This window comes from Cupressus sempervirens, chromosome 4, assembly GCF_028749045.1.
Source record: "Cupressus sempervirens isolate cs-2001-9-10 chromosome 4, ASM2874904v1, whole genome shotgun sequence".
NCBI classification, from domain to species: domain Eukaryota; kingdom Viridiplantae; phylum Streptophyta; class Pinopsida; order Cupressales; family Cupressaceae; genus Cupressus; species Cupressus sempervirens.
Window position 1 is genome coordinate 604,616,861 of NC_143121.1, and position 13,835 is coordinate 604,630,695.

The 13,835-nt window shown below is 34.1% G+C and overlaps 1 protein-coding gene across 2 annotated transcripts in view; it reads left to right on the plus strand.

Moving 5' to 3' along the window:
- The window catches only part of LOC149562676 (phosphoglycolate phosphatase 1A, chloroplastic-like), a 258,106-nt gene that overhangs the window by 92,536 nt on the left and 151,735 nt on the right, over positions 1-13,835 (plus strand). For both annotated transcript variants that reach the window (XM_089826124.1, XM_089826125.1), the window contains exon 5: positions 12,033-12,104. In XM_089826124.1, the coding sequence (XP_089682250.1) occupies positions 12,033-12,104 (72 nt within the window). The remainder of the gene's footprint in view (positions 1-12,032; positions 12,105-13,835) is intronic.

The following is a 13,835-nucleotide window of genomic DNA, read 5'->3' on the forward strand; positions in this document are numbered from 1 at the left end:
TTTACTAATAGTTAGGTTTAACTTAGGATTTAGATAATTACACAGATTATAAAGACTTCCATCCCTAACCCCAATGGATATGGCTTTCTTGATGGATTAGTTCTTAGTCCAAGATAGAACTTTATCTCCTTGAAATGCAATTCTATACCCTTGATTTGCAAGTCCAGAGATGGAGACAAGATTTCTTTTAATCCTTCTTCTGATTCATGATTTGGGAGAGTCTCAAACTTGTCCTTAAATCCGTAAATATGGCGAGAAGCTCCGCTATCTATGATCCAAGTGTTGTGATTAGAGCTTAACTCACTAGAGAGAGCTACTATAAATGCATAATTTTTTTTTGTCTGTTTTCTCATTATTCTCTTCTTTAATTTCTGCCAAAGCTACATGAATTTTCTGTTTTTCAGGACACACATAGTAGGAATGATCAAGCTTATCACATTTAAAGCATCTTACTTTGGACCAATCATGATGTTTGTGAGATTTGTGATTTTTATTGTTTTCTTTCTTGTTATGTTTGAACTTTCTTTTCTTATTTGATTTGGAATACAAAGCTTGGATGTCACTATCTTGATTTGAAATTAAACCTTTGGATGCTAATCTGGACTCCTCTTGAGTGCATTAATTCTTTAACTAATCAAATTTTGGAAGTTCAGGACAAGAGCTTAAACTTCTTATGAAGGTTTTCCTTGATAGTGGAAGTCCTCTTAGGGCAATCAGACTTAATTCCTTATCATCTATTTGATTTTGCATAGTAGCCAGTTGATCTTTTAATTCAGTAATTCTAAGGAAGTAAGATGTAATGGATTCTCCATTTTTCATTTTTATGTAAAGTAGATCTTGTTTCAAGGTTAGCAATTTACTTGTATTATTAATTTCAAATGTACTTTGTATTGTAGAGAACATATCAAATGCAGTTTTGAGATTTTCTATAGAAGAAGTATATGATCTTTCACTGAATCTATGATTATTTTCATTGCCTTATTATTGTGCCTTTTCCATGTTGCTTTCTTAGATTCATTTTTAGGCATAGGTAAATTAGTTTCAATGTGATTTTCTAATTCCATCTCTCTTAGAATTATTAATAGCCTGGTTTTTCAAGATGCAAAATTAGAAGCTCCATCTAATCTATCTTCAATTCTTACATGGTTCACCATCTTAATGCTCCTTTTAAACTTTTCTTTTTTCTTTAAATTAGACCTAGAATTTAATATTTTGCAATGGTTTTCTTATGAATGCTGCTCTGATACCATGTTAAAAGTAAAGGATCGCTGATAGATAAACAATTACAAATACTTGTCTATAAATTATGAATCATATAAGTAGAATAATTTTACTTATCTTCATTGAGTTTGCAGCAAGTTCTTGAATTCTTCCTTCTTCAGCACTGATTGCTTTAACTGGATCTTTGTAAGACAAATGTTGTGAATAATAATAATAGCAATTGATATTATGATGTGAATATGATTCTGCAGGTACTTGTATGCCTTTTGTGATATGTTCACTGCAGTTGAATGATCTCAAATATATATTCAAAGAACAACCATGACTCCGAAGAGTCATGCCTCTACGTGGCCCAAGGGCCACGTAGGGACATGCCTCTTCAGAGGCATGTTCAACGTAACTGTTCCATGTTTAGTTTGCTTGATAACACAAGGCATAATCACAAAGTTATTAATAGTGCCAAGACACGGGTTGGAAACCCGACCCAAGAAGGAATATATATGACGCGGGTTATAGCATCCCGACAATACCATTTGTTGAGGGTAGCAAAGAGCCTAGCATTAATCTTTAGTCATGGGTAATATAAAGCCCGACAGTGATATCTGCCGTGGTTAATAAGAAACTCGACAGCAAGGTCTGTCATGAGTAATATAAATCTTGACCACTTAAGTTGGTTGATTATAATGCATATATATTGTCACAATTTTATATACATAATAGGGATGTATGTATATGTACATGTAAGCATACATCAGTATGAATACATGTACTTATATATGTCTCTGTCATGTATATCAGACAGTGGTGCATAGATACTTCTCTACAATGTAAGACAGATATCAGAGTCAGAACACAAATTGCTTATATCTCAATAATAACATCATAGAAGGTTTAGATTTACTTCTAACGCTAAACATCAACACCACCATTAAATAGGGTATCTCTTGTTAGTTGCAAGAGATTAGCAAATTACAGAAATGGTATCGAATAACAATTTGGCCAAAGTACTTTATGAAACAAGAAGTAAGTTGGGGTATGATTCCAAACAAGTGAACATACTCTTATCACTTTCATTAAATTAGAGGGGTGCTTAAGCATGGTTTAGCAATCATCCTCTGAATTACTGCAGATCACTCTTGTTCCTACAGAAAGTGCATTGAATTTGCACAAATGGACGAAACATGCAAACAACAAGATAAGACTGTTGGTTACTTCTTGTTTGATGGAGGTTATGAGGATTTTAGCACCTCTAGAACCTTATGAAGAAGATATAATGAAGGAGGTACTTAAGTTAATGGTTGATAGTTTTCAAAATCTTGGAGAAACCCATAGTTGTCATTTTTCAACAAGGGCTGATATACTGTAGTCATTTGCAGAAATCAGATTGTGCAATCTTATGCTTGACATGGGATTGTATGATTTAATACATACCATGTTTCAAAATCTATTAGGCACAATTAGGGAAGAACACAATGTAGATGTTGTTGTAGACACGAAAGACATTATGGTTATGACAAATTGTTGAAGGAATCAATACTATACGTGGGCATGAATACCGGGACAATGTTTCCTTCATTCCCCATCCTAATGAGACACATTTTGCTAATGAAGACCACAAGGACTAGCAAGAAGTCAAATACATAAGTTCTAATTTTTACAACAGCAGTAATATGATCTCACAATATCATAAGGTAGAAGATAAATCATGTGCCTTTATTTCGAAGACTATGTGTGGAGGTGATCATTTCATTGATGGAGATGTTGATTTTAGTGATGATACTTATGGTAAAGCAGATAATTTAGAGTTGACCTTAGTGTGCCCTGAGGGTTTCTACAGCTTACCTAGAGATTTATCACCAAGTTCTTATGATATGGCAGCTGTCTACTTATTGATTGGTGATTTTATCTTTCTACATACTCTTGTTATCAATGGCTACCCTACATGGACTATTAATACATTTTCAAATTTGACCTGGCCTATAGGAGTTAGTGAGTTGCATGCAAATGAGTGGGAACTACCCATATTGTGATTATTTAATATGAGATGTTTACCTTTCTAGTTCAACAACATATTGGTGACATCATTGTCATTCTTGATGCTGATCTAAGTTATGGTAGCGACATCTTGCAACAAGAAGAGTTGGTTTCCTTGCATATGAGTAGTGTGTTGGGAATCTATTTATTCAGATGGCTGATTAGGGAGGTTGGAAATTTATTAGTCATCTGTTTCTACACCTAGGATTGTGTTGATAGGTTCATTTGGGATCTAGGTGTTATTAGGACGTATCTTTTACGTTTTGTGGATTATGTTGTGACGCTACACAGCTGGAGATTTATGATCAGAGTCGCGCGGCCTATAGCCCCAGAAGATCAACATGGGATCTAGGGATCAAAGTGATAGTTGGGTTGCATTCTCACTTTTGGTACCACAACATGGGAAGTCCTGACCTTAGAGTTACCAATATGGGCTGCAGTTATGCTAGCTGATGGATATGCAACCTTGGTATCGGCTTATGGACTCATTATTTCTTGAGGGAAAGCAATCTCGAGGAGGGAGGACTTGTAATGTCCCTTTTTTGGGACATTAGGAATTCTGAAGTTAAACTCATAAAATTTTAAATTTGATTATGAGAGTTTAAAGAAAATTAATAATTGGGTCAATCTAATATTTTAAAGGGAGTTAAAAGGTGACAAAGAGGAAAAAGACGAAAGGATAGGAGAAGGAAACTGAAGAGTCGCTGTTTTGAGCATAAACGAAGAATGAGGAGTTCATTTTGAGTATGCTTGAATTTGAGATTAATTTTCTCGTTTCTCTTTGGAGAACTTCGGGAAGCTATTAGCTTTCTCTAGTTGAAGCCTGAGGACAAAAACCTTCAGGATTTTCTAGGTGGATTGGATTCCACTCCGATTCATCATCTGCAGTGGATATACATCAGAATTCACATCTGAGACTACATGTGCATCTTATTGTTGCTTTCCAATCTAACTGTATTTAAGATTGGATTTTGATATATGGTTATTGTATTCCTGATGTATAATACAATAATGTATTTTTGAGGGTCTTCTAATGAGCATTTATTGGTTCATTGTTGGTTTATTTTTCTGGGTTTATTTGCAAAAGATATCAGTTGCTTTTTGAAAATTATTTCAAAATAAATTTGGGAGAAATATCCGATTGGGATACTATATATACTCATAATATCAAATGGTTGTATCTCTTGCTTTGGAAGGGACACATCCTTACCTTTCTTAATCTCCCCTTTTGTTTAATGATTAATCAATCTTCTAGCAATTATACTTCTTCCTTTAACTGATAGTTTCCTAATGATTCCCTTTCCTTAATTGCTGACCTCCATCAGTTGTATTTTTCCAGTATTCTTTATCTGTGTTGAAAATAGTAGCTTTAGTCTGTAAAGATTTTGCAAATTCTTTACCCTTTGAATCAAACTTTTGTTTCAGTCCTTGATTGCTGAGAATGGTCTTCTAATAATCTGAATATTGAGGAAGTTGACACCTATATTTTTGATCAGAAAATTATATACTTCTGCAATAGATCATTAGGATGATATTGCTTGAAGAAACAGACCTAATTGTGTAATGTGTGTTGAACACTGAACTTCTCTAATGCTGATGCAAGAAGGAATAATCAACCTTTGATTAAATGGGAGTATCTTTGCAATGCAATCACTGGATATTGATGCTTAGAGGAGTAGACTTAATTGTAACTGTGTCTCCTCAAAACTGCACTGATAACCTCTTTAAATATCCTTGCTAAAGGGCATGTCCCTCAAAGGGACATGTCCCTTCCTAAGTTAGCATAAATAATCTCCCTATAAGTCGGCGATTTGCAAGATAAACACAATAATTTCTAACTAACACAATGTGTCAGATTAGTTAAGGATTATTAAATTACTTCTTGAGAAGTTGCTGGCTCCTAAGGGAAGTATATAATCTAATGCCAACTTTATGATATATTAGGGTAAGAAGAATAAGTACGATTTGCACTTTCAGACCTGTAGGTTATTTGGTTAAATATACTTAACACTCCCTCTTAACCTGATAATCCTACTGAGAGATATTATATCTAGCAACACCAATACAGATGAATAAGCAAAAATTAATACTCTATATCTGTTTGACTTTTCTTAGTATGTGGTATCATAGAACACATGATACAATGTCATTTCACTAAAATTGTGATATGACAAATCACTGCTACTAGTGATAATATGTAGGATAAATCTGAAGAGTAATTTAATCTCTTCATTTATCCAAGTTGTGATTCATAAAAATTGGTATTCCTATATCACAACAAGATCCTGAGTTTAAGATCTACCAGAATATAGGAGAAACTCAGAGAATACTAAGATTCTTCCTTTATCCAATTTGTGACTTCATGCACATAGCAATGTCACTATCACAATACGATCTAAAACTCATCTAGATCTTACAGTAACACTCTACTGTTTAGCACATTATCTAAGAGATTGTCATCTCTCATAATGTCTTTTATACAAGTGTTCATTATTTCAGAGATCGTCACCTCTTTAAATAATGAATACAAATGGTGGAACCCATAACAGTCAATAGCCTGACAAAGTAAAAACTTATTTTATTAATAATCAAAAGAGTACAAATGGTTTACAACTCAACCATACCAAGTCTCCTCCGGAAGTGTTCTATCTTCACTCTAGATAGAGGTTTGGTGAGTATGTCTGCTGTCTGATCTGTAGTGCAAATGTACTCTAATTTTATAGAATTCTTGTCTACCATATCTCTTACATAATGCTAAGGAATTTCAATATGCTTGGACCTATCATGAAAAATTGGATTCACTGAAAGCTTGATGGAACTTTGATATTCACAATGAATAATCATAGGATTCACGACTTTCCCAAATAATCCCACAAGTAACTTCCTTAGCCAGACTACTTCTAGAGAGGCCATCACTGTTGTAATGTATTCGGCTTCTGTGAAGCTCTGAGCTATTGAAGATTGCTTTCTGCATATACAAGATATCATTGCTGATCCTAAATTGGAACATCCTGAAGTGCTTTTTTAGTCTTTAACACTTCCACCCCAATCTGAATTAGTGAATCCATGTAAGTCTAAGCCAACTTTCTCATATTTGAGTCCAAAATTAAGAGTGCCTTGTAAGTATCTCATAATGTGTTTAACCGCAACTAGGTGAATCTCCTTTGGTTCACACATAAATTGACTTAAGGAATTAACTGCATAGCAAATATCTGGTCTTGTATTTACTAAGTACATAAGGGACCCAATCATGTGTCTGTAGAGAGTAGAATCTATGGAATGTGATTCTACTACCGCTTCCTTAAGTTTATGTAGATTAGTCTCGATTGAAGAAGACATAGGTTTGCAATTCCACATTCCAAATCTCTTCAAAATGTCTAATGTATACATTCCTTGATTAAGTATGATTTTGTTAGAATTTTGCCGTACTTCCAATCCTAGGAAGTAATGAAGGAGTCCCAAATCTTTCATCTCGAATTCTCTAGTTAGATCTTTCTTGCACTGATCTATGAGATGATCATCACTTGGTATTAGTAAATCATTGGCATTTAATATCATAATTACCATATCATCTTTATCTCTTTTGTAATATAAATTTGGATCAGCTTCATTCTTGAAGAATCCTAAGCCGGTGAGATACTTATCAATTCTTTCATACTAGGCCCTGGGAGCTTGTTTAAGCTCATAAAGAGCTTTCTTGAGCTTTCTTTGACTGTTTCGGAAGGTGCAACAGTCTTGAGCTGCCTTGATTGTTTTAATGGCCCAATGTGGTATTTTCTTTGAATTTTGATTTTCTTCAAGGTTCATATTTTGAATTTCATCTTTGATTTCTCCTAAGTTCTCCCTCTGGGACCCAAATTCACTATTTCTTTCAGAACTAGATAAAGGAGGAGGTTCATCAGAACTTATGGCTCTTTTGAATGCAAGATTTTTTTCAAAGATGACAACCTTACTAAGTTCAATACTTTTCTGTCCAGGTATGAAAATCCTACATGCCTTAGATGTTTCACTATACCCTACAAAATACCTTTCCTCCTAGAGGGTTCTAACTTCGTTCTCTTTCCTTTTGGAACATGGATATATATAGGGCATCCAAAAATTCTAAGATGACTTATATTGGATTTAACCTTAGTAAATACTTCTTTAGGAGTTTTATCTCTAAGGTAGGAGTGAGGGCTTCTGTTTGGAATACATACAGTAGTACAAGAGGCTTCTGCCTGAAAATAATATTCCAGATTTTGATCAAAAATCATGGCTCTGGCAGCTTCTATAATTATCCTATTCTTTCTTTCTGCTACCCTATTTTGTTCTGGATTATAAGGAGTAGTGTACTCCCTCTTAATCCTTGATTCTCTACAAAACCTTTTAAACAAGTCTGAGGTATATTCTCCTCCATTATCAGTTCTAAGGGTTTTAATTTTATGCCCTGAAAAGTTTTTAGTTAATGTTTTGAATTCTTTAAATCTCTGTAGGATTTCTTTTGATTCATTGCATTTTAAAAAGTAAATCCATGTTTTCCTAGAGAAGTCATCTATGAACAAGATATAATACCAGAATCCTCCAAGAGAAGGAATAGACATAGGTCAACATAAATCCGAATGAATTAATTCTAGTACATTATTTGTTTTTCGTTCTTACCCAGAGCACACCCTTTGCAAATACTTGAGTGGTCTTTATTTAGTTTAGGTAATCTAGTAACCATCTTCTCCATAGTTGATAAAGTTTTGAAATTTAGATGCCCTAATCTTCTGTGCCATATTTCAGTTATGTTTGCAGTTTCATGAACTAAGGCTTGAATAGATTGACTAGATTCTATATTCAATTCATACAAATATCCTTGTCTCTAACCAATTAACTTCGCTTTCTTGATTGAGGAGTTCTTTGCCCAAGTTAATACTTTGCGTTCAAGAATGCAAAATTATGTCCATCTTCAAGTGTTGTAATTGAGATTCAATTTCTTTTCATTCTTGGTACGTAGAGTACACCTTTGAGAAGAAGAGTATTTCCTGATTTTAGTTTCAAGGTGCAATTTCCAATTCCTTCAACAGAGTGTGCTAAATTATCACCAATGGTAACTTCATCGTTGACCTTCTCTGAAAAAGAGTCTAGTGTTTCTTTGTATCCCGTTATATGTCTAGAAGACCCACTATCAATTATCCATGCTTTATTTGAAATTTCATTTGATAGTGAGGATTACAAAACATGGTTCTTAGGATCATAGGTATCTTCTTCCCTAATAACATTTGTACAGTTTGCTTGTTGTTTAGAATTTTCAGGACAATTAGATATGTCGTGTCCAAATTTTTCACATTTGAAACACTTTATTTTAGAGAGATCTTTCTTGGGTTTTCCATTCTTTTGATTTCCCTTTTTCTTCTTGAAATGCTTCTTCTTGCCCTTATAGGAGTTTGTATTAAGAACATGAAATTCTTCATCTTTTGTTTTCGGTTTCCCTCCTTTCTTTGGTTTTCTGGATTCCTCTTGAAGACAATCGTTCTTAAGTTTGTTGAAGTTCGGAAGATTATCTCTGGCACTTATTCCTTGTGCAAATGTCTCCCATGAATTTGGCAATCCATCTATAGCCATTAGTGTTAATTCTGTGTCACTAATAGTGGTTCCTATACTTGATAGTTCATCTCTAATGCCAGCAACCCTTAGGAAGTAAGAATTTATCAATTCTCCTTTCTTTATCTGAATTTGATTTAGTTGCCTTTTCAGTGCGAGAACTCTAGTTGCATTGTTTACTTCATATGCATTTCGTGATGCATTCATCATATCAAAGGTAGTTTGATGTTTTGTAAGCATAGGTACGATACCATTTTTTACTCCATTTAAAATGATTTGAATGGCTTTTGTATTTCCTCTGCTCCAAATAGATTTGTGAGGTTCAACTGGAGGTTGTTTGGATGCTCCATCAACAAATTGTTTTACATCATTCTCTTCAAGAAACATCATGATTCTGAATTTCCACGTTTCGAAGTGTTCTTTCCCATTAAACTTGTCCTCGGGTCTGATTGTGTATGCCATTGAAGATAGAAGATAGTTGCTAGATATATATGGAGTCTGATAACTGAATTTTGCAGAGCCTAGGTTCAAATTCCAGAGCTCTGATACCATGTAAAGATTCTGCAAATTTTGTACCCTTTGAATTAGACTTTTATTTCAGTCCTTGATTGATGAGAATGGTCATGTAATAATCTGAATATTGAGGAAGTTGACACCTATATTTCTGATTAGAAAATTATATACTTCTGCAAAAGATCAGTGGGATGATATTGCTTGAAGAAACAGACCTAATTGTGTAATGTGTGCTGAACACTGAACTTCTCTAATGCCGATGCAAGAAGGAATAATCAACCTTTGATTAAATAGGAGTATCTCTGCAATGTAATTGCTGGATATTGATGCTTAGAGGAGCAGACTTAATTGTAACTGTTTGTCCTCAAAACTGCACTGATAACCTCCCTAAATATCCTTGCTAAAGGGCATGTCCCTTCCTAAGTTCGCATAAATAATCTCCCTATAAGTCGGCGATCTGCAAGATAAACACAATAATTTCTAACTAAAACAATGTGTTAGATTAGTTAAGGATTATTAAATTACTTCTTGAGAAGTCGCCAGCTCCTAAGGGAAGTATATAATCTAATGCCAACCTTATGATATATTAGGGTAAGAAGAACAAGTACGGTCTGCACTTTCAGACCTGTAGGTTATCTGGTTAAATATACTTAACACAGTCAGATAATTGTGAATAACTATAAGAACAATTGAATGGTATAATTATATTTATGTATATATATATCAATATACTTTGTATATTTATATATATACATACACATTTGATGTTCAAAATTATATCATCATATTAAGCTTATCAAATCAAATTACCATTCACAAATCAGATTAAAACAATTATGCTTCTGTTCCAAGTATAAATTTGAGATTATTGATCTGCATTGTTAAATCAGTGTTATTGTTATTTAATGAATATCTATATAATTGATATTGGAAATCTCATACTTGTCGCCGATAATAAGTATAATATATTGCAGCGATCAGATTTGCATCTGATTAAGTGGCATTACACATTGAAGATAACAAACAGGTCATGATTATATCTAATATATGAATCAGTATATATAAGTGCCAATCTGAGTTTGTTATTGGTTTGGATTAGCATGAGTTATGAAGAGGCATGATGATGGATAGACATCTCTCCATATTGGTGGAGACATGCCTATCCACTATTGTATCCGTCTAAAATATATACAAATTTAAACTTGATCGATATGCTAAGTACCTAAATCAATTAGTGCAAAGCAATCTGGAAATTGATCTCTATCATTCATATTCAGAAATCAGTATCACAAATCTGAAACATTATACATCTCCCACTATATTTGAGATTGATTATCGTCTTGTTCGTGTTACAACCTGCAAGTAAGATACAGAGATTAGTAAGAATTACATTCTGAAATTGAAAAGACATATACAGTTTCATTACTGAATAAGTCTAATCATCATTAACAATTTGTATCCCTTGAGTCTTAGTTAATTTGTGCTTTTAATAAGACGTGTCACTGCCCCAGTCTTTAATGATTAACCATTCTTTGAATAATGGTTGCTGATTATATATTCCCCTTGTATCGTTTCTACATAATATCTTATGTGTTTTAATGCATTGGACAGAGGGTAATTGTTGACTATTTCTCAAGGACATTGACAATTGATACATTAAGCATTTCTCTTTCAGTCCCATAGCCTTTATTATTCTCTGATATTGAAAGCACTCATGCCCTCAATTGTATGTAGAACTGATTATAATACACTTGCCAAGCCTTACAAGTATCAGAGAGATAGATATAAGAATATTACAATCACTGCTCTTATCAAGTCAGTATTTTAATAGCTCACAATACAATATCAGAAGGTATTGCATTAAATTGGACAATTCATTTGCTTAATTTCCGATGATTGTCCTTAACTATTGAGCATTAATGTCTTACAACCACATGTTCTATATGTTGGACACTATGATTACTGACTCATGATAATTCTTGGCTTTTTCTGATATCCTTATGACAAATTCGATAGCTTTATATCTATTTCTGGAATTGGTCAGTATCTTATTTGCTATTCAGATAATTGAATTTGATCTTCACCCTTTGATTGTAATCTCATATGGTTGCAAGTGAACTGCTCTATTCATCGTGCCTATATGGTATTTGATATAATTATCATCAATATTATATTGACTCCACTGTGTATGAATTGACAAGAGCATATCATCGCAGAACCACCTCTGTGAAAGTTCACTGTATAATCCACTCTACTTCCCAACTATTAACTAATGAATCAAAATTCAAAACAATGATATACAGAAGTGTTGTTTTCCTTCCATGTAAGGAGTCGACCCAGACCATACAACACCCCTCAGGAACTCATCACTAAAGATTATAATTGTCGTTGATCCTTATCAAGTGATCACTGTTTGTATTCTCTGTGTCACTAAATAAAATTATATTATAATTATATTTATTCATTTATTTGTATGTTTGATATTATTATTATTCAAAATCCATTTCAGAAAGGGTACATTACATAATCCCAAAGGCACATGCTTTTATCTTGTTCTTTCTTGATTCCTTCAATAGATTTGTGTCACATTTATATTTAGCCAGTACATCTTTCTTTGAACACACTGGTTATTGGCTTCTAGCAAAAACTTATGGAAAAGGTTCTATATTTCACCTCAATGCTTTTTTCACGGTTTGCAGGTTTATGTCATTGGTGAGGAGGGAATACTGAAGGAACTAGATCTTGCTGGGTTTAACTACCTTGGTGGTCCAGTATGACTTTCCATCTTAACTTATTTATTGAATACAATAATGACTGTATATTCATTTTTCCACACATAAAATTGCCGAACGTTTACTAAAGCATCATGCTTATTTCTTTTCTAGAATATATTTCATTTCTTTATAGTATAGGTGAATTAGAATGATTTGTGTGGAGTGCACTATCTGATATGTTTCTGTATTTCTGATCTTTTTGTTAACTCAAATCCTTTCATATACAATTGAGGACAACTCACCTCACCGTTCTAATATTTGCCTCCAGGAAGATAGCCAAAACTATTTTATATTTGATAATATTGTATATAAGTAGGCCATGCAAAACAAGAGTAGAAAATGTTTTGAGAACTACATTTTTTTAAAACCAATGATATGAAGAGTTTTTTTTGGACCAAGGGATGTATTTTAATGGATAGAAAAAAAAGTTCCTTTGTTTTTGAGATAACTGGGGGATGAATACTAAAAATATATATAAACCATACTTTCAAGTGATCAAGAGACTTTTATTAACCAAAATGAAAATGCATAATGTAAACAAATTCAAAGAAGCCAAAATCAACTTGCAATGAGCATCCATGATTCATAGCTGAAAGAGTGTTGCAGTAAAGTTGAAAGTTCAAATCTTAACATCTACAAACTTTGTCATCCCTATCCAACTGGTGATCTGTCACAACCTAGAGCTTATGGGAGCCCATTCTAAAAGAGCCAAGGGGAATCAAGTGAGAATGTGACTAGTGACGAGGTATATAAGAAGAGTGGACAATGAGTCTGTCCTGTAGCTCATGAAAGTGTTCTACATAAAATGTCATCTTGGGGCAGAGAACTTCAATAGGGGTTGACCCATGTGGTATGAATGAAATGCCTATAAATATCTGTTTTGACCCACCTATTTAGTTCCTGTCTAGAGGGTGAAGATGGTGGGGGGCATCAAGGGAGTACTGGAATGGGCGGAGACAATCGATATCAGTCCCAATAGAACCAAGAAATGTCGAATCCCCAACAAACCAATAGCAGACCTGACAAGAAGTAGAAGATGCAATAGACTCAGAGGAATGGTAAGCAAGGTAAGGGTACTTGAGGCGCCCTCAAATGGAATCAAAGAAAACATGGAGGCGGTGTAAGACCCCAACTAGATCAAAGATAGCCTCCAATTTGAAGGGGTGGGCATTGAAGTCAACATGGATAATATTGTGAGGAATAGATTGCTTACACCTAGTGATGCACTAGAGAAGAATAGGGACCTGCTCAATAGAGGCCCGATCGGATTCCAACAAGGAGGGCCCCAAACCACAGTTCCATAAAGAATAGTAGGCCGAATGAGAGTGTCCAAAATTCTTATCTTGGATGTGGTGTCCTGGAAGTGATGTCAGAAGCATTGTCTCTTGAGAAGGGCAAGTGAGCCATGTCCCTTATTGATATGAGGCTGAATAGTCGGTATCAAGTTGGAATGTGGACCAAAAAATTTAACCCCTAGATAGACGTGGAAAGGGACAACCTCAATCTCAGTACAAACAAAGAAGAAATGAAGGTGATAGGTGTTGATGCCATTAAGGACCATCTCCTTAGCCTTTCCCAGATTAATCGTCAGATGCCCAAGAAACACTAAAATTTATTAAATCACACATCCAAACTGCATACCAGTAAAAGGCACTCCAAAAATCTTATAACACCAAACAACACCGCATCTGAAGGCATCTACATGCCTGAAAATAGTGATAAATGTTG